Source organism: Epinephelus moara, chromosome 17 (genome assembly GCF_006386435.1).
Source record: "Epinephelus moara isolate mb chromosome 17, YSFRI_EMoa_1.0, whole genome shotgun sequence".
Lineage (NCBI taxonomy): Eukaryota > Metazoa > Chordata > Actinopteri > Perciformes > Serranidae > Epinephelus > Epinephelus moara.
In genome coordinates this window covers 22,804,125-22,831,631 of record NC_065522.1, presented here as the reverse complement: position 1 = coordinate 22,831,631, position 27,507 = coordinate 22,804,125, and the positions used below count along the sequence as shown (strand labels likewise).

General features: G+C 40.4%; 1 protein-coding gene across 2 annotated transcripts in view; it reads right to left on the bottom strand.

Annotated features, from left to right (window-relative positions):
- Positions 1–4,753: 4,753 nt before the first annotated feature.
- Positions 4,754–27,507, bottom strand: part of vax2 (ventral anterior homeobox 2) — a 38,381-nt gene continuing 15,627 nt past the window's right edge. For both annotated transcript variants that reach the window (XM_050067599.1, XM_050067600.1), the window contains one exon: positions 4,754–10,512. In XM_050067599.1, the coding sequence (XP_049923556.1) occupies positions 10,018–10,512 (495 nt within the window). In that variant the 3' untranslated portion in view covers positions 4,754–10,017. The remainder of the gene's footprint in view (positions 10,513–27,507) is intronic.

Below are 27,507 nucleotides of genomic sequence, written 5' to 3'. Positions count from 1 at the left end.
TTTTACTTTTTTTAGCAGACTGACTGTATAGTGACACCAACTGAGTGACTAGATATTAATTGGAAATAATTATTTGGAAATTAACCAGTTAATATATTTAATACTTTTATAATAATATATTTACATTTTTTGATATTTTCCTCATATAATTACCAGATTACATTGCACTTTCCACCTCATTGAATTATATTTCACATCACTTCTAGTCAGTCTTTAAGGGAAAAAAACAACATTAACATTCTTCTTCAAATATATATTAATAATATGTACTATTGATATTATTTTTGTTTTATCGTATCTGTCGGATCAGTATTTCTGCTGCACACACAGAGCAAAGAGCACAATCTGTATTTTATTGATTAACATTATCTCTGATGAGAGATTACACATTAAAACCACCAATAAAAACCCAATTAGCAGAGTTGTGCTGCTCCTCTCCGGAGGCTGTTTACCACCTCAGCTTCTTCCTCTGCTGTAGGGCAGCTCCTCCTGTCCGTCCCCTCCCTGCCGTCCTCCCCACCTCTAAAACAGGCCACCCATCTGGTCTCCTTTCTGCTGGCCCTCTCGCCTTTTCCTCGCTCAAATAAAGGTGCCAATCACTATAATTGGCACCCTGCGGATCAATTGTCCCAGCTTGGTGGAGTGCCCCTCGCTGAAGTCTGGGGGAATATATGCAGTGTGTTACCTCTGCGTCTCAGATAAGCTTGTTCTGTCTCTGCAGAATAATCTTCATCTGACACATTGATGGTAGAGTTCTGCTAAGAAATCATCAAAATATGAATTAGCTGATACGTTTAAATCAGTTTAAATCAGTTTTTGTCTTTCAAACAATGATGTAGAGCGTCACACAGTCAGCATCCCTAGACAACATGTAACCTTTATAAGTGCTGCAACACACAGACCTTAATCTACGGAGACTTAGAGGGATCAGTACTCTGCAGTTATGGGAAAAGTACTCAGATCCAGCAATACTGTTTAAAGTTGTGGTTAAAGTGCGAAAGTGTTGGCATGAAAATATATTTAATGTACCAAAAATAAATGTACTTGTGATTTATTATTTTACTTGATTACTGCTTTAATATTGAGGCTGGTAAAGGTGTGGGCGTAGCTGCACATTTTTATTTCAACCAAAAAAATACATGATAATGTATTTATCAATCACAATTTTGTATCATTAATTTGAATTAGCCAAGTAACTAAAGTTATGGTACTGGCGTAAAAAGTACAATATTGGTGTCTTAATTAATGTAGTGATGTGAATAAATATAAAGTAGAATAAAATGAAAGACACTCAAGGTCACCTTAAAGGCAAAGAAAGAAAATGATAGCAGGTTAAGAATGTCAAGGAGGTAAGAAATTAAAAAAAAAAAGCAGTACTCAAGTAAAGCACCTCAAGACTGGTTATTGGTTTTAGGACTAGAGATGGTATTTTGATGTTTAAATGACAGTTACAAACAGAGAGCTTTGCATTTTCTCTCTGCTCGCCTTCGGTCTATTGTTAAATCATCACAGTCACAAATTAAAGAATAAAATAACGGTTTTGCTGTCTTAACCAGTGCAAAATAAAATGTCTGTCCAACTTGTCACTTTTAAAAATGCTTCAGTTCTTCAAAAACAAAAGTTAACACTTTTGTGACCTAAACTTGTACCTGACTTTAAGTTTTTGGAACTGTTTGGTCAAAATCAGAATTAATTTTGACAGCTATTTTAGATTTAGTCTTAGTCTAAGACTTGAGATGAAAATGCTTATTAGTTTTAGTCAGATTTTAGTCATTTTTATCCTTAATAGTTTTAGTCGACAAAAACTCAAAATGTTTAGTCTTAATGTTTTTTTTTTGTTTGTTTGTTTTTTTAATCTTTAGACTAATCCAGTGAGGCTTATTCATGTTTTAGAAATTAGAATCAAGTTGACAGGTTGTATAAAAAAAAATCATTCAGACAATTTGTCTCTACAACTACAAATAATTTCTGAACACTTACAAACTCTCATTTCTCCAGCAGTGTTTGACAGGTTAAATGGATGATTTACGAGCACACACTTACTGATAATCACTTGACAAGCTCAACATCTCTCTATTTATGCTCCCAAAAACTTTGACACCACGAATAACTAATCTGAGACAACCAGGATTTTTCCCCAGGTTCATTGTAAACTCTGATTTATTGATCTCACTGTTAAGAAGCAAAAAAATAACTTAATTAAAGCTTGAATTCTTTCTTAATCTGCAACAAACTAAACTATTATCAGAGTTCAGACCATCTACTTACAACACAGCTACACTCACAGATATCTGAGCCTCCTACCTGCCTGTCAAACAGCATCAACCCACAAACCTTCCTGAGACAGTCCGGACTGGGTGGAGACCTGCTGGGATCAGCTGTGAAGCCCGGCAGCAGGTGGCTGCTTGCTCCGCTGCCATTCAGCGGCCAACAAGCGGAGCTACCTGCAAACAGCGACCACTGCAACTAACTCCACAAATCCATTCAGCAGCTCCACCATTCACAGTCAGACACGCACGGCTGATTATTACCTCCGCCAAGGAGGTTATGTTTTCGCCGGCGTTGGTCTGTTTGTCTGCAAAATAACTCGAAAAGTTCTGAACGGATTTTGATGCAATTTTCAAGAAAGGCTGATAGTGGGACAAGGAACAGATGATAAAATTTTGGTGGTGATCGGTTGAAGCGAAATGGATAAAATAATAAAATGGCGGGAAATCCGAGCTGCTTGGCCGAGGCTGCGCTCTCCGAGTGCTCAATTTTTCTGCTGTATTACAGCCCATAACTCGCACCAACGGCTGACGCTGCTCCGGTGTGTGTTTACCAGCCGGTTGCTCATGCAACATTTGAAGATAATTACAAGCACGGCTGTTCTCAGCCTTCAATGTCCGATTTATTTTATTTATTTAAAAAAAGGAACAATCAACAAGATGCTTGCATCGATTGATTAAATTTGTAGTTTTACCAGCAGTCCTGTATAAAAGCATCCTGTTCTTCCACAGTTTTTTCATTCTATTAAAATACAAGTTTTTGCCTTGAAAATATGAGATTAATTTTACAGACATTAAGCAGAATGGCCTGAGTCATTCCACTTTTGTGAAGTATATTCTCATATTTTCATCCAATTAATGTCCCAAGGGCACGTTAATTCAGTCTTTGTGCGCCACAATCCAAACCAAAATTAAAAGTGCATAAAGTATGTAATGGCCTCCACAGAGAGACCTCAGCAGGTGAAATGTCCACTGCCTTCAGGTTTCTGCCACGCTGAGGACAGAAGGACAAAGACGCCAAGGTTTTTAATAAAGCGGTAAACGAGCGAAGGCACGCCCTGAATCCTCAGCGTGAATAGAAAGAGCTCAAACATGCAGATGTCAGTCATGTTTGAAGATTTTGACTGATACCAAACACAAACTCACATTTTCACTGAATGGTCCACTGAAAGCAGGCAGATTACGCACGTGTGTTTGTAAAGGAAATGTGAAATTACATTTCTTTCACACGTACATCAGATTTTAGTTTTGCAGCCTTGAACATGGGTGGATTATGAGACAGCACCAGACCCCACTACCTCTCCTACACAGGAGCAAGAGACACATACTTCATCATGAGTTTCATTCTTGTTGTTTTGCATCTCCTTGTAGTTGTTATGCATCTTTTTATTTGTGTCCCTTTGAGGTAATTTTGTGTCTCTTCGTAGTAGTTTTGTGTCTCTCTAGTCATTTGTATGTTTTTGTAGTCATTCTGTGTGTATTTGTAGCCATGTTGTGTCTCTTTGTAGCCATGTTGTGTCTATTTGTAGTCATTTTATGTCTCTTTGTAGTCATTTTGTGTGTATTTGTAGTCATTTGGTGTCTCTTTGTAGTCATTTTGTGTCTATTTGTAGCCATGTTGTGTGTCTTTGTGGTCATTTTGTGTATTTGAAGTCATTTGGTGTCTCTTTGTAGTCATGTTGTGTCTCTTTGTAGTCATTTGGTGTGTATTTGTAGTCATTTGGTGTCTCTTTGTAGTCATGTTGTATCTCATTGTAGACTTTCTATGTGTAGGCCTATTTGTAGCCATGTTGTGTCTCTTTGTGGTCATGTTGTGTGTATTTGTAGTCATTTGGTGTCTCTTTGTAGCCATGTTGTGTCTCTTTGTGGTCATTTGGTGTGTATTTGTAGTCATTTGGTGTCTCTTTGTAGTCATGTTGTGTCTCTTTGTAGTCATTTGGTGTCTCTTTGTAGTCATGTTGTGTCTCTTTGTGGTCATTTTGTGTCTCTTTGTAGTCATTTTGTGTTCCTGCCTCTTCATTAGTTATTTTGTGTGTCTTAGAGGTAATTTGGGGTCTTTTTTGGTTGTCTTGTCTCCTTTTGCAGTCATTTAGTCCCTCTTTAAGATAATTTTGCATCTCTTTGTCATTGTTTTGCCCCTTTTGTATCCATTTTCTGTCTCTTTGTAGTCATTTTGTGTGTCTTCCTTGTTCCCTTTTTTAGTTATTCTGTGTCTCTTGGAGGTGATTTTGTCTGTCTATGTTGTCATTTGGTGTCTCTTAATGGTTCCTTTGTATCTATTTTTTCATCTTTTCGAGCCTCTTTGTGGTCATTTTGAGTCTCTTTATGGTCAGTAAGTGTTAATTTGGGTGACATTTTACAGGTGAAGAACACAGGGGCCCTAACATATTGGACCCCTGGCCCTGTGCCTGGCAGGCCCATTCAGTGATCCATCCATGGCCTTGAAGCAGGTGAAGAAAACAGAACACAGGAGGCAAATTACATAGACATATATTTATATGCATATGAATAAAAATACATATACATATTGTACAATATCTTGGCCGAGCGTGAAAACAGCTCTGTCAGCCCAGAAACAGAAGTAAGCCTCTTTAAATAAGTGCAAAATGTTAATGAGACAAAGAATTGTAAAGCATATATAAAGTCTTTTTTTTTCTGAATCTTCCGTCGCATTTTTGTTTTTCCTGTTAAAATCACATGGAGCGGACATGGAGATAACTTGTGCAAAGACCCATTTATATATATTCATATATAAATTTATATCTATGTACATAGAGTCTGTTCATCATAAGTAGTAGCTGGTGCCATTAGCTTGACATTAAGTTTTACTGCTTAAAGAAAAGAAGTTATGGCCTATGCAGGACCTTGGCTGTGCATAAAGAAAAAAAAAAATAAACCAAGTATATTTTAAAATAAAGGAACATTTCCACACAATCTCAAAGGGCTTCACCCATCAGAGAAACTCAGAGCCATGAGATGGTGGCAACCTAAACAAGTGCAAGATGTCAAAGACTGCACACAACGAAAGCAACACGTCCACTCAGCTGGAATGTGAAGAAACTGCCTGAAAAAGAAGTTTAAAGAAGAACTGAGGAAAAATAAAAGAAAAAGAAAAGGCTTTGTTAAACTGATGCAAGGCTTTACAAAGCGTCTGTTGAAGAGAAGTGGCATCTCACTTCTTTGACCGTCTCCTAGTAGCTGCTCCCGAGCAGCCTCGTCATGACTGAGCGTACAATACAGTAACTGCAGATTTACATTACAAAACACCACCGTACAGTGACAGAATATGGAGTCAAGTGCTGATTCTGAATGTCGAGGGGAAGATGTGGAGCGTCAGATTTCTTTTGTAACCACCAAACCATAACAATCTATTTTCTAAAGGTCTCATATTCCTCTCCATGTCACTTAAAATTGGATCAATTAAGAGTGTTTTTCAGCAGGTTCAGAGCTCATTCATCTAACATCTTGTTTAGCTCTAAATCATGCAACAAAAAATTAAATATTCCAGCAAAAAACGGGGGAACAGAGACTTTGTTTTGCTCACGACACAGCAGGAAAACAACTTCTACCCTCTGGTGAGTAAGGGGGGGGGGAGCAGGGTTTGTGAAAGAGTACACCGGCCTTACATGAGAAGCAAGCCTCCTGACCTCTCAGCTCCATCTCTCTGCTTAATATTTGATGCCGCAGCGTGTGAATTATGGATGGTGCTTATAGAAAATAATACAGTGTTCAACAACAGAACAGGTACACCGCTGCAAAGAGCCATGAGTGGATGACAGGGGTTTTCCCGGCGCTGCTGGGGCCTGAACACAACAACAACAAATCAGCTGCTACCAGCCGGCGCTACACAGGTGCAAAAAGGCTCGATGAGCCGCCAGACGAGGTGGGGGAGTTTTCATAGGCTGAGGTCAGAACCTTTCCATGCATTTATCTGCAGAGGGAAACATGTTTTAGACATAGCCTGGCCTTTACTCGTGAGCAGCTTTTTGTAAATTGATGTCACAGGAATGTCTTCTTAAAAAGATGTCGAGTCACCTTAAGCGAGCGTGAGAGAAAAGGAGCGGGAAAACGTATTAAACCTCACAATGAGAGGAAACCTGGGAATAAATAGACACCTGGTGAAATAAGAGGTGAAAATGAGACACAGCGAATGGACGAGGATGGAAGTTATGAAAGGGGGCGAGAACTCCTGTGACACACACAGATTGAGGGCAAACTGTCGAGAATTGCAGGTGTGTTTTGATTTTCTTTGGACAACAGGGAAACCTGGACAAATGGAATTATACGGGGGAAATACAACAGCTGATCTTTTTTATTTCTTCTGTCAGTCTGTCGTGTATGAATTTAACGTTTGTTGAAAAAGGTGCATCTCAAAGTGGGCTGATTTTGGATCTTGAGGTTAATTTGAGGTCAAATCGAGGGGCGTGGTCTCTAGCTTTAACTCTGAAAAATACCTTTCTAAGAATAAACCGACTCCAAACCCTGACTCTTACTAAAGCTGGGAGGTTTTTCAGTCTGCGTTCAATAAGGAGTTAACAGGAGGAGATACAGGAGGAGGTACAAAAACCTACAAACGTAAAGTGCTTTCAATTCGGGGCAAGCTGAGGAAATCTTTTCATTGAAGACGGGCTGAAATCTAACAGGAGGGCGAGCCAAAAGTCATCCTAAAACATCGGGGGGAAGGGGGAAAAGGGGGGAAACATGGGGCAAACACAAATTTAAATTAAAACTAAATATAATCGAAAAGACGTGATGTGTGCATCTGAAGTCTGTGCACACAGAGAAAGTTTCCTGTGTAAAAATAACAGAATTCTTGTGATTGTGGATATGACCTGATGAAACAGAACGTCTGATAGTTGTGATGTTGCTGTAAACCATGAAATGGGCAACTTCAAAATACGAAGAACATTGCTGGAGTAAGCCATCCTGGTCCCACAGAAATACGGGAAATGACGACAACCTCTTAACGGTTTACAAAATGGTACAATGGTTTGTATGATTTCTGACTAATTAGCGCCCCATGAATGACATTATGTACATGGGTTAGATTTAGGAAAAGAAACATGGTGACAATGTACCTTAAAGTTACTCAAAGCTCACTTGGTTTCACACAGTCTTAACAGCTGTCTCCTGGGGAAAGTTGTGTGTTGTGTTGACCATCAAACAACCTCCTTCATCACTCCCATCAGTGCATTGGTAACATGATGGCAGCCTTCCCAAATATGTCGGTAATACACAAATTACATCTTACGATTACGTAGGATACATACGAATTTTGGTATATTTATCAACAGTGTATTATAGTGGTCTGTGAAATTACGTGCCAGTTAGCACCCTTTATCATGGCGGCCCTCCCTGGTTCAAGGACGTGACGCACTGGGTGGTGGATCATGTTACGACCCCATAGGTTGTATAAAGAGCAACAAGTTCACATAGAGAGGAGGTCAGGGTGGTGGATGGGTCAACAAATGTAGGACTTTAACCCTGGAGACCACTGTGATCATCCTGTGTGAAACTAAAAGTCGTCTCGTGCGTAACAGACGCAGTTATCTTAAATGTCCAGTGTGTAAGATTTAGGCAGATATAGTGGCATCTAGTGGTGAGTATTGCAGATTGCAACTAGCTGAAACTTCTCCAGGTTAGATTTCCTTCAGTGTTCATTGTTCAGGAGGTTTTCACCGGGAGCCAAATTATCCGCAGAGGTCTCTTCCTCTCAAAAACTAATGTACCTGGGGTCTCATTTATAGACATTGCATACGCACAAAACGAGGCCTGAAAGAGGCTCGATGGGAGAAACTTTGACCCATGCTTACGAACATTTTGGAGACAGGAAATTGGCGACACAGATGGTGAGGTGGAAGCCTGATTGTAGAAATTCTCGAATATTTTTTGGCACACACCATTATTGGCTTTTGTCCGTACAAACATTTTGATTATGGAACCTACACGTAGTTTTAAAAATGCGACCCCAGGTGATTAACACATGTAAACACACTGCATAAAGCAGTTTAAAAGGTCTTTGTTTTTCTAACGCTGTTGTAGCGGAGTGGCTGCAAACTACAGAAGAAACATGGCGGTGCAACATGGTGATCTCTTTAGCATGACATGCTCCCTATGTAGATATAAACAACTCTTTCTAAGGTAACGAAAACACGACTACACTTAATTTCAGGTGATTATACGCTAAGGAAAATATACTTCTTATATGCGATTTCTGCCTATACATCCTCCTAAAAACCTACACACTGGACTCTTTACCAAAACATGATCTTTTTCTAAACCTAACCAAGTAGTTTTGGTGCCTAAACACAACCGTGCCGTCACTATATAATTTTAACACAATACATGTCACCACCACCATGTCATGCGGTGTTCAGAGGTCGTGGTCATTTCACGTATTTCTGTGAGATCACATTGGGATAAAACAGCAGCAAATTCTACAGGTGTCATAGCTCATTGTGACGTCACATATTCGTCCAAGACAGTAATTATTATAGATTAATCTGCCAATTATTTTCTGAATTAATCATCATCATTTTCTGTCATATATGACAAAGAAAAACAGCAAATTGTCACTTTTTCTGAAAGCAGAATTTTTAGGGTATTTTTGCTGCAGACTAATGTTCTGTGGATAAACTTTTTATTCAACCACTTGTCGCAGCTGTAGTCCCGACCACACTGAAAAACAAGATGCAAAACAAAAATCTCTGGATCAAGCATCGACTGCGACTAACTTATAAAGCTGCTTCCATTTTCAGACTACACAAACTCAGCTCTGTGAATTAAAAAAATGCTTAAACAAACTCGGCCAGATGTTTGAGTCTTATTAAACAAGTGTCTATTAGGCGTTTCAGTGAAGGAGAGACTTAAAAGTTAATCTGGGTTCAAAGGTCAAATCTCTAACTTGCTTCAGTGATTGGAGGACAGCTCCAAAGCTTAATCCATAATTGCTTTGGCAGAGTCTAACCAGCGTCTTCCTCTCTTGTTCTTTTATATTAAACTATCGGATCTAGATATGTGATTTTTGCACCATTTTGTCCAGATCCTACCACATTATTATTTCATACACAAACACAACCAAATAAAGAATTTACAAAAACTACTGCTGGACACCAAACAGACTGATATTAAAATGCTACAATTTTTTTTTTTTTTTTTTTCAGTGTTTCTTCCATATTGTGATAGCACATTAACTAAAATCAAACATGGCCACTTGTACGGGAATATGTACTGAAATGTGTACAAACTGCTCTCTTTGAAATACCACTCTTCTCATTCAGACACTGATTCAGTCTGAACTATCCATGTCAAGTATTTTTTTTTCCTGAACAGTAAATGAAGGCCTGTATAGAGAGAAAACCACACACACAAACTCACTGGACAAAAAGTGAAGAGTCACTTGAAACCACTGCGAAGAGAGTGGTGATAAAAACATCTGTCTGTCAGGGTTCACGCAACATACACACACGGCATTTCTGCAAAAATTCACAAGTTTTGTTTTTTAATGTGGGAGAGTCTCCGTCACATCACGTCCTTTCCACCATTTTGTGTCAGTGTGCTCAACAGTGCTGTGGCACAAAATGGTGCCACAAGGAACCTGGTCTCTTCCTTTTTCACATTTCTCATGGTCCAGGTCGCTTTCTTTCCCCGTCTGCTGAAGCTCAAGTGTCAAACAGGCGGCGGGGTGAACGACTGCGGAGACGCCTGACAAAGACAAGTCCCCTGATGTCCTTAAAGAGGGACGCATTACTTAAGAAACCGTCTTCTTCCCTCCCAGATCTGCCTCCTTCCTGTCCAGCCGCATGTACGGCTCAAAAGCTGAGGAACCGCAGCCGTAGGCGGACGTCAGTTCATGATGAGCGCCCCCCAGCAGCGGCATGGAGAAGCAGAGAGAGTGTGGCGGCGGCACGCCCAGCCGCGGTGAGGGCGGGGTGCCACCCAGCGAGGGCAGCGACAGCCCAAAAGTCCCCCCTGGTAGAGAGTTAGGAGGAGTGCCGCTGCTGATTCCTGGAGAGGTGGAGGAGCCTCCGCCCGGGCTGCTCAGCAGGGAGCCGTTTGCTGGGTGTGGTGGCCCCAGGAGGGAGTTAGGAGGCGGGGCGGGGCCCGATAGGAGGCGGCCCTGCTCCAGGAGGCGCAGGATGTTGCAGGTGGCTAAGGACTCGTTTGAGGAGGAGGAGCGTTTGTCTGAATCCTTGGTGGTGTCCTTCTTCTGTTTGGTCCGGCGGTTTTGGAACCACACCTTGACCTGTAACGACCAGGAAGAAAGATTCACATCATCATTCTTATACCAAACAATGTGTCAGCGGTAGAATCAGTGAAATCAGAAATGAACAAAACATTCTTATCCCAGGTGGTACCAAGGAATTGTGCAGATGAAACACATTGTAACCCGTGGTTACTGTTATGAAACAGTCACGGTGAGGGTTAGGCAACAAAACTACTTGGTTAAGTTTAACGTAATGTGATGGTAATACGTGTCTTTGCTGACGTCAGCGGGTGACGACCGTACATGAATTGCCTAACGTTAAGTTTAAACATAACCCAGTCTCACTCCCGACTCGTCAAATACTAACACTTGGTCAGTGGCCCACTGGCATCAGACACCGACACAAAGAGGCACACTTTAGTGGTGTTGTGAGACGTATTTGGTGGTGGCACGGTGGTGCAGTGGTTGGCATTGTCGCTTCACAGCAGGAGGGTTCCTGGTTTGAACCTCGGAGTGGGGAGTTCTTCTGTGCTGATCTTGCATGTTCTCTTCGTGTCAGCGTGGGTTTTCTCCGGGTACTCCGGCTTCCTCCCATAATCCATTGCCAAAACCTAAACAAGCAACCCTACTCTGCGTTCAGAGTTTATTCTGAAAAAGATTGTCTGCATTTAAGGAGCGGAAACTGATAAAAATGGGAGCTGATTTTGAACAGAGATGATGAGCGTATATTGACTCGCTGTTCCTGAACATCCAAAAGTGATAAAGGACGCTCCACTAACCAACACCGGCATCTGACAAGCTGGGAAAGAGAATGTGTTAAACATTGCTGACTTTTGGTTTCACACTGGACACAAACTGCGGTCTGCTGGATGAAAGTCTGGGTTTGTTTGACCCGTCCACCTCTCGCCCTATGGGGACTTTCTTGCTCTTTATACAATGCCAGTTGCTCTTGGCATAAAGTATTCCCGATAGGTTTACACTGGAGTTAGCTGAATGCCCGAAGTGTCTCATAAAGATGCTACAGCCAGCTTGATTTTTGTGTTGATGTGTCGTTGTCGATTACTTTTGTACTCTGTTTTATGTTTTTACATGAACCCTGGCTACAAAAAAATTGCCCGTGGCAAAAAATAACCTTCAACCTTGACCCTAAAGGGTGCCTTCAGCGGGGCTAGAAGGGCTAGAAAACTTTACATAGGCTTGCCATCATGGAGCAGCCTCAAAACGAGAAGTTTTAAATGTTTTTACATCATAAAAATCTCTACATCCTTCAGATTTTGTGCCAGTTTTGAGAAAGTTTGTGTTTATATTGAGCCACAAAGCCTCTCCTGCTAAAAGAGATTCATAACTCATGAACTAGACTTCTTCTTTTAACATTATAACGTGCGCAGATCACTGATGTTTCACTAATGCTAACGCATCCTGACATCATCCCCTTCACATGCCCAAAAGTTGATAGTTTGCACAGGCTGCACACACGTGTTACTGACTTCTCTGTGACCTCTGCTTGATGTATATCTGTGCTTGTAGCATGCTCTGTGAGCTCACGGTGAGAGCACGCAACACCTTCGCAGTAAACCGGTCATACACGCATAAATCCGTGCAGAACAAGCAGAGATGCTGTAATCCCTTGGCACCAGCCATTGGATCAACTCTGTTGTGTTTCTCCTCATATTTGATCACATTTGGTCCCGTGCACTTTATCTCCTCTCACACTTCAGGGGCTACAAATGCACATATGGGGACGGGCAATGATATCAAAGCTTTACAGCAGAGTGGGAATATCATTAGTCACGATACACACTGAAATAGAAAGATACTCAAGTGTGTGTGCAAACGTCTAAATATAGCCCAGAAAATGTGGAACAGAAGTGTGTAAATGCACCACAAATCAAGCTTTACAGGAGAATTAAAGTGACATGTTAAAAGACAAAAAAGTCCTAATCTGCACCATCGTCCTCTCTCACGGCAGCAAAACTTCAGAGTTTCACCACAAGAGCCATCACGCCACCCGCTGCAACTTGAAGAAAAGCTCGGTGAACTCTGCCTGTCCTCGCTCGCCGTGTTTAATTGATGGAGTGCAGCGTAGCTTTAATGTATAGCGTGTGGAAAAGTCGGGGCTGGGTGAGATGTTGATTGGAGGGCACGGTGGGGTCACAGGAGATCGCTGCACGGAGAGCCACCTCTGAGAGAAATCACACACATGAAAAATGTATACGATCCTGACCGAGTTTCACTACAGACTCTACTGCGTCCCCCGCTGTGTGGCATGCAGGCTGCAGGGTAATACTTCAGTGTGCTCAAACTGCCGTTGAAATATTGGTGCTCTGCTGTTCAGCTTAAATTTGATGATAAAGGCATTGAAGTCACTCACAAAATGAGGTCAGAAACTGGGGGAAAACTTCTGTTTTTCACCGTAAGAATGTTTTTTTCTATCTCCCTCAAGCTGTGATGATTCTATATACTGAGTAGAAACCATCAAACTTGAAGCTTAACTTTGCAGTCCAGCACAGATACACAAGCTGCTGTGCATGTGTGCAAGGCCCTACTTGTGGCACAGCCTACTCACCAGTTAAGCAGCCAATTTGTCTTTTTTTTGGCTATTTTTTGTGGGTTTTTAAGTATTGTAAGATTAATAAGTGAATGCATGACGAGTTGATCCTGCAATTGAGTCATTCTTACTAACAACAGCGCTGCAACCAATGATTTTCATCGTTTCCATTGTCAACAAAATGATAAAATAGCTTGAAAAAAGTCCGAAAGCTCAAAGATTTTAAGTCGGGATGACTTCATATGATATGCAAACTTTCCTCCTCCATTACTTGTAGCTTATATCAGCAGAACAAACATTAATTGGAGACTGTACTGTTCCATTGAGGAAAGGTGCTTTTAGCCAGTCGGCCGGTAAGAGGTTCAGTAGCGTGGGATGTAATTCCAATTCATATCAGAAAACTTATAGATCTTTCAGTAATCAATTTATAAATACACATATAAGCACTAAACTCTTTTCTGTTGCTGCTAATAATGTGCCCTGCTGGTGTTGTAATGTGTCTCTACTGCCTATAGTGCTTTTAAAAATTGTATATCCTTTTATACTGCATCAACGTTGCCTCATGTTTTAGCACTGAATCACGCATTTTATGATCATTACTTTCTTGTCACTAAAAACTATGTTAAAATCACTTCTTGTTGATGTTTAAAGAAGCCTTTTAAACTGTAAGTAAACTTAACTAAACTAAACTAAACTAATGTCTGCAAATATCTTGATTTGTTGTACCAAAATTCAAATGTTTAATTTATAATTATATAACACAGATAAAAGCAGCAAATCAACATATTTCATAGCTGGAATCAGTGAATTTTAGATACTTTTTTAATCAGAAATAACTTTTATATTAAATATTATCATCTGAGCTTCTGATTCGTCATGTCCCTCTTGTTTTTACTTCCTTCTTTTGTCTTTTACAACTGTTTTTGCTTTCTTTTGTGTATATGAATATTGTTTGTGTCACGTTCTTTGTTTGTTGTTTTCTTTTATTTATGATGTGTAATAGTGTTAATTTTTTTACCTGTTCAAAACGGGGACGACTCTGAATAATCCTTCCTCTCCTGAACTGTAATCACTGTAATTTTTATTGTATTTTGCATTGTCATTACTGCACAAATAAACTAAACTAATCACATCTGAAAACAAAGGAAATAGCAACAAGACATAAAAGAAGAGAATTTACAATCTGACTATCTGCACACATTTTTCCCCCTGTGTGTTTTATTCTGTATGTTGGTTTGTCTGTTCGTATCAACATGAACAGTCTATTTAAGTTAGTATTTTTGTCTGGTCTTTGCTAGTTTAATGTACATGTGTCGACCTTGGACGGAAGGGAAGGGGAGGGAGGGTTTAGAGTGGGAGACGTCAACTGTAACTCTAAACCTTTCTCTCTGAATGGAAAAATCTAAATAAAGTCCATAAGAAAAGAAAACAAAGGAAACTAAATAAGTATTAAAGCAGTTTCTTTGCTGAAAACTAGAAAGTTTTGTTGCTGTGATGTTGAGTAAATGTGGAGAAGTCCATCCAACTTTTCTTTATGTTAAAACCAATTATCATTTAATTCAATCTGCCAGTGAAGACAGAAAAAACAGCTCAAAAAAGCATAAAGTTTATGTTTGTTTCAATAGAAATCAGCTGAACAGACGACTGTGTCACACCAGGCAACAAACATGTTTACCTCTCCTCTTCATCCACTCATCCTCACCTTTCCACAACACAAATTTACCCAACACTACATTGAAAGTTATTTAGGATCAGGACAGACTCGCGATTTTTCGTGGAAACCCTGTAATCTAATCCCTGATCAGTGGGGATTGACGACAGCGGACGACTTAAAAAGGAAACTCCTGTAACAGCAGAAATGCATAAGCCTGTGAAGGGTCGGTGGCTCCATTAATAAAACGTTCCATAATCTTTTGTTGACTGCACAACAGACAAACAACAAACACAAATAAAGGGACGCTGTATTAAGGCTGTGTGAAGGTACTGTAGCAACACAGCACACACACATTCACAGAGGTCACATGTGGTCAGAACACACGACAGTCTCACACATGCACGCAACCACACATTCACAGTGAGCGAACCTCTCACATGACCCTGTTTATCACTCAGACCCACTGCCCTGTGAGTGGACCTTTAGGTGTTTTTGTCCCTGTGTGGGTGTAAAGCAATGATTTAAAATAATGTCTTAACTTCAAACGATCATCAGACACAATGTTGGTGAGTTCCAATAGTTTCATCTCAGCCTGCACCTAAATTAGGGTTAAACTAATACTACAAAGCATTGACTTCTAGTATACTTACGCAGCTAAATCAGAGGTGTTGGTCCACTCTCCCCTTGTAAAATAAGTTTTTTTTATATGCTACAAGACATATCACGAGCCATTTTTGAGTATTGCCTCCTTGGATCTGCAGTTTACAAACAAGTCTCTAAAACACGGATTCAGAAAGCCAGGGTTTCGTAAGCCTAAGGAGTCAATCCCGAAACACTACAGCGAAATGAGGGGCATCCGAGGGGAAGCAGGTGTAGCTACATATTGATATTTACAAGTTAAGTTTCACTTTCACTTCAACTTCAACTTGTCATGGCTGGCAATCAGGAGCAAGGTTTATCTAAAATAAGCAATAGATAATTAGTTGTTTGATAATGCACTCAAGCTAAGGGCTCATGTTATCTATTAACAAGCAGTGCTTTGTGTGTTTGATAAGCAGAGTTTAGCAGCTGAGGGGCATACTATCTGTGCTGGACAACACATTCTCACTCCAACCTCATCACTTATCAACGCTTGGTCAAGGACTTTCCACATCAACATATGTGCAAGGTACCCGGGTGTGTTGGTTGTTAATGTTCTGGGACACCGTGTCAACTTCAGCCTGTTACATGCATTGTCTTCTTTCAAAATACACTTCTGTCTACACAGGAAATGTAACGTTTACATCCAGTGTTTTTTCAAAATAAATGCACTACACTGCAACAACACTGTGACCGGACGTTTTTTTCCTTCAGCAACACACGCACGTGATTATGTTTAGCCAACACAAGCACATGGTTGGGTTAAAGAAAAAAATAACAGGGAAGGGAACACTGGCCTCCTGGGTGATAGTCAGTGGTTGTTGGACCTATTCACCACCCCTCCCACTCACCTTACTCAGACTTCCGCCCCCTTAACTTATGTTGTTTGTCCCATCGCATTTCCCCCTGACACCATTAAACAATAACGGCAACCAGCTGCGTATCATGCCGACGTGAATGGCAGCTTTTTTCGTCTAAAATCACTGACCAAGTGCAGGTATTCAACGACTTCGAAGTGAGGCTGTGTTGTGTTTGAACACCTGCATTCACTTTTTGTCTGAAATCCTCTGTTTTAGTGTCTGTTTCTTTTAACCCCCCACCCCCCTATCCAAGCATCTCTGTACTGTACCGTACTAATGGAGAATAGTGGGACTTTCTACTGTGTAAAACACAACCAGACATGTTCCAGCAGGAATACGATCCACTGCAGTGAAAAAAATCAACAACATCAGCAAGATTATGTTCCCTGGCGTTAGCATTTAGCTACATGTAGCAGTGTTCTTGCAACCAGGGAATAACTGTAATAAAGTAAAGCGGCACTTTCCGCAGTGAATAAATCCCCAATAAAAGCTTCTCAACACAGCCCGACATGTTTCAGCAGGAAAATGATCCAAAATCAGGGAAATATTCACAACATCGGCAACCAAGTTTGCATGTTTCCTTGACGTTAGCATGTAGCTAAATGTAGCCGTGTATGTAATATAAAGAATCGTCTTATCTTGAAAGTAGACAAAAAATGTTGGAAACAGAGTATTCAGATCAGTCTGAAGCCTGAGGCTCACAGGGATTACTTTTATGTATGTTTACCTCATAATTTGAAACTTTAACCACATTTAGTATGAACTTCCAACATACGTAACCTTATGTACATGACGGAAAGTAGGGAAAAATAATAGGTCCTATTTAAGTTCAGGGAAAGATCAAAGTAATGGCAAATAAATGGTAAGTGTTAAGCAACTAAAACACGTGGTTAAAGTGGCTACAGATAATTCAAAAAAGACAAATGTTGATAACAGGCTTTGACTGGATGCAAACTGCGATCTCCTGCATGAGAACTTTAAGCCTTGCTACATGTAGGGAACTATTTCCAGCGTTGGCACTAGATGCTCCTCACTGACTCCTCCATTCTCCTTTAGCCTATAGCGTGTCAGCACAGCACCTTCGTGCAGCTGGCACCAGTTTATCTCCTAAAACACCGTAATGAAGGAGCCTAATTGGGTGGCACAGGTTATAGGACAAATATAGCCGTGGTAGTGTGGAGGTAATCAGGCTGGCTGGTGATAACTACAGTATCACTGCACTCTAAAGGCTCAACAGGCAGCTGGGGCAAGTGAGATCATAGTTTCGACTACTGACCACGACACAAATAATGGGATCGGAGATGATCCACCAGCTCAGAGAGGAATACTGACGCCAGCAAGTCTTACTAAAAGAGGCACAGAGGGAGGGAGAGATGGAGATAAGAGGGGAGATGACAGGAGGGCGGAAAAAGCAGCAGAAATGATCTCTGTGTCATTGCTTCTATATTTCTTCCTCGTTAGCTCACATACCGCCTCTCCAAAATCTCTCTCTGTATTTTACTCATGCGCCACCGCCTGCCAAACACCCACATCCCTTTAAAAGCTTTCACTACAGATGAAACTCCCAACCAATCCCTCTCCTTTATCCCCGAGGTGTGGGTGTGGCTCAGTCCTCTGTTCACATCACAGTCCTCCGATCCATTGCTGGGGGAGAAAGGGAAAAAAAAAAAAAACTCGCTGGTGTTTTATAGGGATTTTATTAGAGGGGGAAAATCATGAGAAGAGAAGAAAGCAAAGCTGCCTTTAGTACATCTACACTATTGGATGTAAATCCTTTTTAATGGGATCCAGGGTTCAGAGCTAGGGCAGAGATTACCAAGGGAGATCTGGATCGGGCATGACCTGCATTTGCCCCGGCCTCGCCCTCTGCACTCCGCTCTGCACTCTGGCCTGCTGGGGCTGGGCCGGGGCACGGGTAGAGCCCGGGTGAGGGGGTTAGGACTGAGGTGAGGGTGGCAAAACTAAGACTGGTGGAAGTATGGACGTGACAAACACATATTCACATATTAACTAATGTCATGTAATTGAGGTTTTAGGTCAAGTACATCTTGAACAGTGATTGTCCTCCTCTCACAGACTTTTTGCTGTTGATTTAATGACAAGAAAACTGCTGCCATCTCAGGAAGAGTCTGGTATTATTCTGTATTTTCCTTACTGGCAAACAATCCTATCAAAACACTAACCTAACTATCCTGCCCTGTCTGTGGCATGAAGCTCACTGATTACTACTGAAGAAGTGCAAAAAGCAAAAAGGCACAAAAAATACTCGGTTGGAGTATGGAAAACATGCTTTGACTTTAAGAATGTGTTGCCACAAATACAGCTGTAAATGTCCTGACGTCTATTAAAAAAATCACCTGTGTTAGTCTCCACAAGCACGGCTGGAAATTTCCTAATGTCTTGTTCAAAGATACTACATAGATACATATTTTCAAAACAGATCCAGTTTTGGTGCAACAAACACGTCAATTTTGTCGCCAAAAACATGGCGGAAAATTTCCCGTTGTTTTCCCGTTGTTTTGTAACAAAAACACAAAAAAAAAAATATGGCCGGAAATGTCCAGACATCTTTTCAAAGAATATCCAGTTTTGTCACCAAAAACATGGCTGGAAATATCCTGATGTTTTGTCACAAACTACCCAGTTTTGTCACCAAAAACACGGCTGGAAACGCCCCCGATGTTTCATTAGAAAATACTCTGTAAATGGCTGTAAATATCTCAACAACTTGTTAAAAAATACCTGGTTTTGTTACTAAAATATGGCTGGAAATGTTCTGACATCTTGTTCACAGATACCCGGTTTTGGCGCCACAAACAAATCTAGAACTGTCCTGACATCTTTTTGAAAAAGACATGATTTTGGTGCAACAGACGCGTCTCAAAGTTTCCCAATATCTTGTAAAAAAATATCCATTTTTGTCTGCAAAAACATGGCTGCAAATGTCCAGACATCTTGTTAACGAATACCTGGTTTTGTCACCTAAAATACAGCTGGAAATATCCCGATATCTCATTAAAAAACACTCGATTTTATCACCAAAAGTCTGGCTGGAAATGTCTCAATGTTTTGGGAACAAATACTTGGTTTTGTCACCAAAAACACACTTGGGAATATCCTGATATCTTGTTAAAAAATAACCGGTTTAGTTAACAATAACATGGCTGGAAATGTCACAGGTGTTGAATAGTGGTCTGGTGCTTGGCAGCCATTTGCCTAGGTGTCACACCACCAACAATCCACCTCCTCCTCTTAGTGAGAAACTCTGTTTGAACCTCATCACTTTAGAAATGTTGATATGTCACGTATGAAATGTACAAATGTAATGTATACATGGTCTGCAGAAATGTACAATGCAACATTTATTCTAGCAACTAGGTTGAATATATCTTTTTTTTTTTCTTTAGGCCTCAATAATGACCTGAATCACCTGGGCACTGTAGTTTTTATCAAACACTCTAACAGGAGTAAATGGTGCTTTGTTGGGGACTATTTTCACCTGCGGATGAATACACATTTGGTGCTCTAGTGAATATTTACAACAGCAGAACAGTGAATTCAAGAACTTTTAAGCTAAACTACAGTGCTCATCTTCATCATAATGAATGAACGTGTCACCCAGTGTGACACACTGATGTGTTTTCAATTGTTTTTGAACCACTGAGCTCTGTGGCATAGAGGAATAAGACATCTTAGGCTTCGGTATTTATGTACAATGAAAATAATGATATATTAACCCCAGCCTTGTCATTAGAGACTGAAAACTGTATCTGAAAAAGAAAACTGTGAATGATTATGATTAGCAAAGCAGCAGGAGGGGTGGATGAACAAAGTTTATTCCTCTCTTTTTTTCTTACTTTGCATCTACATAAGAGTTTGTGTGAACTGTGTAAAATCCTGATGAGACATTGGTCACAAAAAGAGGAAAACTGCAGATTTTTGAAAAAAAAAAAATGGTGGAAAGGAATTGTGGTATACAACACAAAAATGTGCTTTTATATATGTGCATTTACAAGAGGAGAGCAGGAATATGATGTAAATGTTTTAATGTGTGAGGCTGCAGCAGCAAATTTGATGTACTATCGTTTAAGAATTCAATTTATGACTGATTACTTTTAAAGCCCTTCATGCATTTCTGATATTTCAACCCTGTGTCCTGCATCAAGTTCTGTAATTCAGACCCAAGACAAATCATGTTAAAGCTCCTACAGTGATACAGTTTCTCTTTTCAGGTCAGCTGCCACATGTAAAAAATAAAAGCCTTCCTGTGTTTGCTGGTGTTAAGGCTGGGTGGTATGAAGAAAATTAAATATCAAGATGTTTTTGGCCAAATATCTAGATAAGGATATTGTAGGGTTGACTATTGGTGCTTTTACAAAATATTTACACAATGACATTTTTCATATATCATACTGCCCAGCCCTAACTGTTTTCTTTAATGTAAAATTTTGTATTTCATTTTATTTGAATAATCTACGTCTAAGTAATTAATTCAACGCTTCTGTTTTTATCCATCTTTGACATGACGGTACTGATACTGTACGTTGCATTTTGTGTGCTCATGCTCTTTTATTTCACTGTATTTTTTTACTTTTGTACATATTGTATTATTTTCATTATTATTCTAGGATGCCTCACAACATTAGGCAAAAGGCCTGCTGATGAAAACTGACCTTTCAGCTTTAACTCAGGTACATTTACATTAGTTTGAATGCTGATTAATGTAAATTGTCCCTTTTAAAATAATAATAAATTAAATTAAGTAATTGTTTTGTTTTATTTTATTGTATTTTATGCCTGTTAAGCACTGTGCTGCCCATGGAAATAAAGTTTACTTTCTTAATTATACAGTTAACGGTAGTCTGATAATTATAGGTAAAGATATTTTGCGTGTGCTCATGTGTGTTGGTGTGCATATTAGTGTTTCAAGAAAGGACAAAAGCATAAAGAAAAAATGTGTATCATCAGCATACATCTTTTGTCTAATCTATACGTTCAACTAAGGAAGCAGCAAGAGGACAAAATCAGAGAGAGGTGGGACGTCACCAGGACAACAAGGTAGGGGATCAAAAAAGAGAGGATGGGGGTGAATGTATGCAGGGCGGGGTAAATTCAAGGTCAGGGAGAGATGATCAGGCCCAGCATGCATGAATACACAGGCCAGTCGGGGAAGGGTCAGCCAATCAGAGGCCTGCGCTGTGAATCCAGACAGCTGCAAAGAGAGCGGCACAAACTGGGCTAGAGGTAGAAAGGTTAAGCCAGCTCAAGACCCAGTGCACAGATCAACTGGGCATCCATGTGTGTCCATTCAATACATCAGCTAAGCTCTGCCCCAACATGATCCAAGTCAGAATGTTTGTATAGATGTTTGTATACTTCTCTCGCTCGTATATTCATCGCTCTGTTTTTAATCACTTCAGTGCGATGCATTAAAGCTGGACCGACCTAAGCTACGACGATGGAGAGCATTAACTACAACATCACACACTCCTGCCGATAATGCAGAGTGAAATGCAGGATTGTGACGGTAAAGTCTTTAAGAAGGATACTTGGTGACAGTCTTTCACACTTTCTATGACCCCTCCAGCAGCCCGCTGCTCCCGCGGTGACCCTGTTCAGACCCCCTGATCCCAGGCATGTGATGAGCTGCAGCACACAATGAAAACGCTTTTCCATGGAGACTGTACCAGGCAGACCAGCGGCCATTCAACGGCATGCAACACACCAGTGGATACTCAGCTATATGTAATGTCATGCACCAGTGGAAACCATGCAGCTATACTGTATGTGACGGACCAGTGGTCGCCATTGTTGGAGACACCAAAAAGAAATGGAATGATGGGCTCAGTTGTGTGTGATGGATCCACTCACTGGTCTTTTATCTTAATCATTACAGATTATATTAATGACACCAGGACTAATTACAGTTAAATGGCTGTCTTTGATCATGGACAGTGGCTGTTGTTTCGGTAAATTTAACTTTTACTTTAAGGGTTGTGGGCCCTTTGACGGACCAGTGACTCCAGAAAAATAGGCATTTATAACCTCACAGAAAATTAGGTTAAAAAGAGGCTCTAAAAAACATTTATTATTCTATTTTATTTGTATGAGACTGAATAAATATTGGCACTGTACGTTTCTGCAAACCACAGACATGTAACATTTGTACATTTTTGTTTTTTGTCCTCTTGTTTTATATATATCCAAACTTTACCCTAGATTTGTCTCGCTTATGTTTGGTACAACTGTTTGGCTTTCTGTTATATCGTCATCTGAGTATCCTGTTTCTGCTTTGTGTCGCTTGTTAAAGCATTTTAAGATTTTTATTTTTGGCAGAGGGGGTTGCTGTTTAAATGACAAAACAGTTTGAAGAAAATGGCCGCTGGCTTTTAAAGATGCCATATAAATACAGTTTGAGTTTCTTTATGATTCAATTTTCAGTTTTACGTTGGGACAACAAAAACTGAGCATAAAAACTGCTTGGGTAGGATTAGAAACATAAACCATGTTTTGGCTTAAAATACCCGGTGTAGTTGCTACAATAATAATGTCTAGAAACGTCCCTACGTCTCGTTAAAAACTTTGATGTTTTTTTTGTCTTGCAGCTTGGGCGCCGTCTCACCTCGATGTCATGCCATCCACATTCCCCTCCTTCTCTGGATTAGAAACTCAGCTCATGTAAATGTAATCTAAACACTGTCACTTTATTAATGCCGATGTGATGTGTGTGACATGTACAACAACATAACTGTGTTTTGCAGAAACATTTTATTCTGGCGAGTGGGCGGTGTTTTTCCAACAGAAATTTTAAACTTGTGCATATGGACTAAAAGAAATGTCTACCTTAAGCTAAATTTGGGCCAAAATTGACTTTTGTCATACATTTTCGGGGTTATTTTACTTTACAATAGGGCTGCAACTAACAATTATTTTCAGTGTCGACTAATCTGACGATTATTTCTTCAATTAGTCGACTAATCATTTTATCAAAAAATGTGTTAAAATGTTGAAAAATGTCGGTCCGTCTCTCCCAAACCCCAAAGTGATTTCATCTAATGTCTTCTTTCGTACTCACGCCAAAGGGTTTTAGCTCAGCATCATGGGAGAGTGTGTAAAGCTGGCAATATTTGAACATAAGAAGCTGCAATAAGAGTATTTTGGGGCACTTTTATAGTACTTTTCTATGAAAAATGACTCAAACCCATTAGTCGACTACTGAAATAGTCACTGATTATTTAATAGTCGATTAGTCATAGATTAGTCGACTAATCGTTGCAGCTTCAAGTCTCTAAGGTCAGTTAACCATAGTCAGTGTAAAGTAAAATTATTCATGTTAGAAAACACTTGTTGAAAACTGAGAACCACATAGAACTGATTGTGTTTGACTGTTTTCACCATTTCTGTCTCTAGGATTTTTTGGGCAGGGCTATAAGCCTGCCCGATGACGCAATGGAACAATCTTTAGTATAAGCCCCGCCCCTACACTATCCAGGAACTTGAGCTGTTGAGTTTTGAAATAAATAAAAATGACCATTCTGCTGCAGACTGAGAAGAACGAGGCTGATTTTGGGGCAGGTCAGTGTCCTCTGGCTCTGAGTTTGATTCTGGCTCTGGTGACTCAAACATGGTTGTTAACCACCTGGTCGGGCACTGGGCGCTACTCTTGTGCCTTTTTGTTCGGTTGCGTCTGAGGCTGCTAAACAACCCTAACAAGCACCAAGTCATAGCCTGTTTACCTGAAATCCTGAGTGCAGAGCTGATCTTCTTCCAGGCGCTGTTTATAAGAACAGACTAAAATCTCCAGCAGCCCTGCACTAAAATAATCAACTTCTTCTCCATATTTATCACAGACTGATATCTACAGAAGAAGGGAAACGCATCCATCAGTTGTGATTGGTTGGTCCTCGTCACATGACATACGATGCACACTGCTGAACTCGGTTTATCTCAGGGCACAGCCGTCGCATCCTGAAAAATATGTGCTCGGGAATGTGTGCACCTCTGGCGTTTGAGAGTGCTTGCTGCGCGTCTACTTTGAAAACAATGAAGTTGAGGGCGCAAAGAAACATGGCTTGTGTACAGCCCTGAAAAGAGGCTGGAGCTTTCCCGCCCCCAGAATACTGCCTATGTTTGCATGATTTTTAAACGTGATTTAAATTACTTGGCAGCTTTTTTAATCCTTCAAATTTGGCTGGTTGCTTAATAAAACATTTTTCAGTGTTGTAACAAACTCATTAAACATATTTATTTTTGACGTGCTTTTATTGTGAAGATTATGGAAGCTCAGTTTTAGGAGAGCCATGTGAACAGGTCCGCAGCTGCCTGTAAGGTCACTGAGAACATGACCTCTGGGATTTTGAAGGAATAAAGTGGGTTTAGTAAATCTCCGCCCGAATTTTATCTCTAGCAGTTTTGTTTTTTTGCTATTGAAATCCATCAGCAGCATTAAAATGGCAAAACCATAGATCACAAATGGTCGAGTGATGTGATATAACAGCCTGGTTCAACCCTTCAAATCATTTTCCACAAGCAGCATCCATCCTATGGCTCCCATCTTCATCTCCACGCCCTGTCCTTTCCTGTCCTCATCAACCCATCATCATCACCCTTCAAACCTGTGCTAACACCACGACCACCACTACACCTCGAAGCCCCCTCCATCACCTAACTTTGCCCGAATAAACCCGATCTGGTCCTCCATCACCGCAGCACATGTCTAGCCAGGTTCAGCCAGGGGTTAACCCCGTCTTATAGAATCGCTAGTAGATATGGCTGCCTAATCCTCCTTAGTGCAAAAGCACTTGGGACTGTTATGAGGCCCACCTCTCTCTCTCTCTCTCTGCCTCTCCCCCTCCCCTCCTGTCCTCCTGTCCATTCACCGCCGGAGTGAACCCCACCAGGTTCAGATAACAGCCTTCACCTCCTCCCTCCGCATACTGTAATGTCAGAGATGTTTCATTCGCCACAGAAATCAGCGGGGGCCCAAATGTGGTCCATGACTTTTCTTGCATGTCACCCCGCAGTCACTCGAATCGCCTACAACATTGTGTTTTTTTTTGTTCTTTTAGGAATCACATTTGATTTTATTGTCACAGCTGGTATGAACAAGACACAGACGTCTTAAAACTGAGGACGGTTTCACAACTCAGCTGCCTCAATTTGGATTTTCTCAAATGCACAACACTTTTATCCTTATATTTTACATCTGTGCACACAACATGTATGGCATATCTGTCTGTTCTGGAAGAGGGATCCATCTTGATGTTACTATCTTTTTGGGGGGGAGTTTTTCCTCACTCAAACTGAGAGTCTAATGACAGAGGGTGTCGTATGCTGCACAGATGGAGAAGCCCTCTGAGACTCACTTGTAATTTATGATTTTGGCCGCGATGGAAAGCAATTAATTACATTTAAGTTTATCTATTTCTTGCTACTTTATAGGTCTACTCCGCAACATTTCAGAGGGAAATATTGCACACTTTACTCCACTGAATTTATGACAGTAATAGTTACTTTTTTAGATTAGATAAGTTTATAAATATGGTGTAAAACAAAGGACAAACAATAGAAAATAAAGAAGAATAAAGATGACTACATCTAGAATACATTTTTTAAAAAAGCTTTCTCGCTACTTAATAGTGTGTGTAGTATCATTACTTCATTTTTAAATCATCGAGAGACAAACAGAATGTACATATACTTTTGTTTTTTTCTTGCATTTTTCTGCTGTATATGTGTGTCAAAGGGTATTGTTTCAACATTGGGGAGGACACATATATAAAGGGGGGGTTTGAGGGTCCTCCACCAGAAAATTTTTACCATCAACCACTTAATTTCCTCATTCTGGTGAATGTTTATACACTAATTTGTGCCTTTTCTGAATCAATTTATGGTGTAAATGTCTTTAATTTTATCAAAAAATAAAAGTAATTTGCACATGTATTAAATATTGAGGGGGACATGTCTCCTGCGTCCCCCTGAAATCTATGCCTATATGTGTATACAGGGGCATAGCACCAAATCCTGGGCCCTATATAGCAGTCTCTGTGGCCCCCTGTCTTTCCTGTCTGGATCCATGTCTCTGAGATGCAACGTTTGAAACCCAATTTCTCTTTCTTGGAAAAAGACATGACGGTGTATAAGCAGTAACTCACTCTGCTGTGGCTGCATCTAAAGACGAATTCTGGTGCAGGGGTGGACTAAACCATTTTGCGTTTTTAAGGGGTGGGAGGGGCCTCGGAGAGCTTCCACTATTTTGTGACACAAAGTTCAGTCTTTCAACTGATTTATTCAGCCAATTTAATCTAATTATGATACTTAATATTTAGAAATAAAAAATTGCAAACAGAACCAAACTTTTTATTCCTGGAATTACACCTAGAATTGCCCTAAGCTAATATTTTGAGTGATTATGACTCAAAATTTGTACATTTTTATGGTGCCTGCATCGTTTTTTAATGTATTTTAAGGTCCTGGCAGATTTGTACTTTGTTAAATTGACAAAAATTAAAAGTCACACTTCCTAAAGAAGAAGACACCATTCTGCATTATGAGTACTTTCACTTTTCATACTTAAAGCACACTTTGTCAAAAGATACTCACACACTTGTGCTTTCACTTGTACGAAAGTATTTTTAAGCTGAGTTACTACTACTTCTACGTCAGTGTTTCTCTGCACACGCTGTTTTGTGAACACATGGTGGGGATTCTCCGTTCCCTCTCCACTGGCAGGTGTCTGAAAGCTCCCACGCAGGTAATCTTAATTGCATTACACATTTGCTTGGCGAATGACACAAAGTGGTTGCATGGACGACCTTTGACCGTGAGGGCAACCTGGGGCGCTCATGTGAGTGTGTGTGTGTGTGTGTGTGTGTGTGTGTGTGAGTGTGAGAGAGAGAGAGAGAGAGAGAGAGAGAGAGAGAGAGAGAGAGAGAGAGAGAGAGAGAGAGAGAGAGAGAGAAGTGAAAACCACTTGTATCCAATTTTGCTGATTTTCCTGTTTTCACATCAGTTGAAGGATTACATGGTCCTCCATATGTTTGGAAAATTACACCATCTTCACACACACACACACACACACACACACACACACACACACACACACACACACACACACACACACACTTCACTCTGCTAGAAGCTGATGAAACAAGTCAATTCAATCTGAGAGAGTGATTAAGGACAAAGGCAAATACGACTTAATTGCTATTATGTCCTTCTGATTATCTAATCAGTTGATTAGATAATCAGAGCCTCGCAGGTTTCTTCCTCCTGACCATCAGCCACACGGACAAAAGTTCCCGTTCTGAGGATGGCTCTCTCGCTTTAGGTCA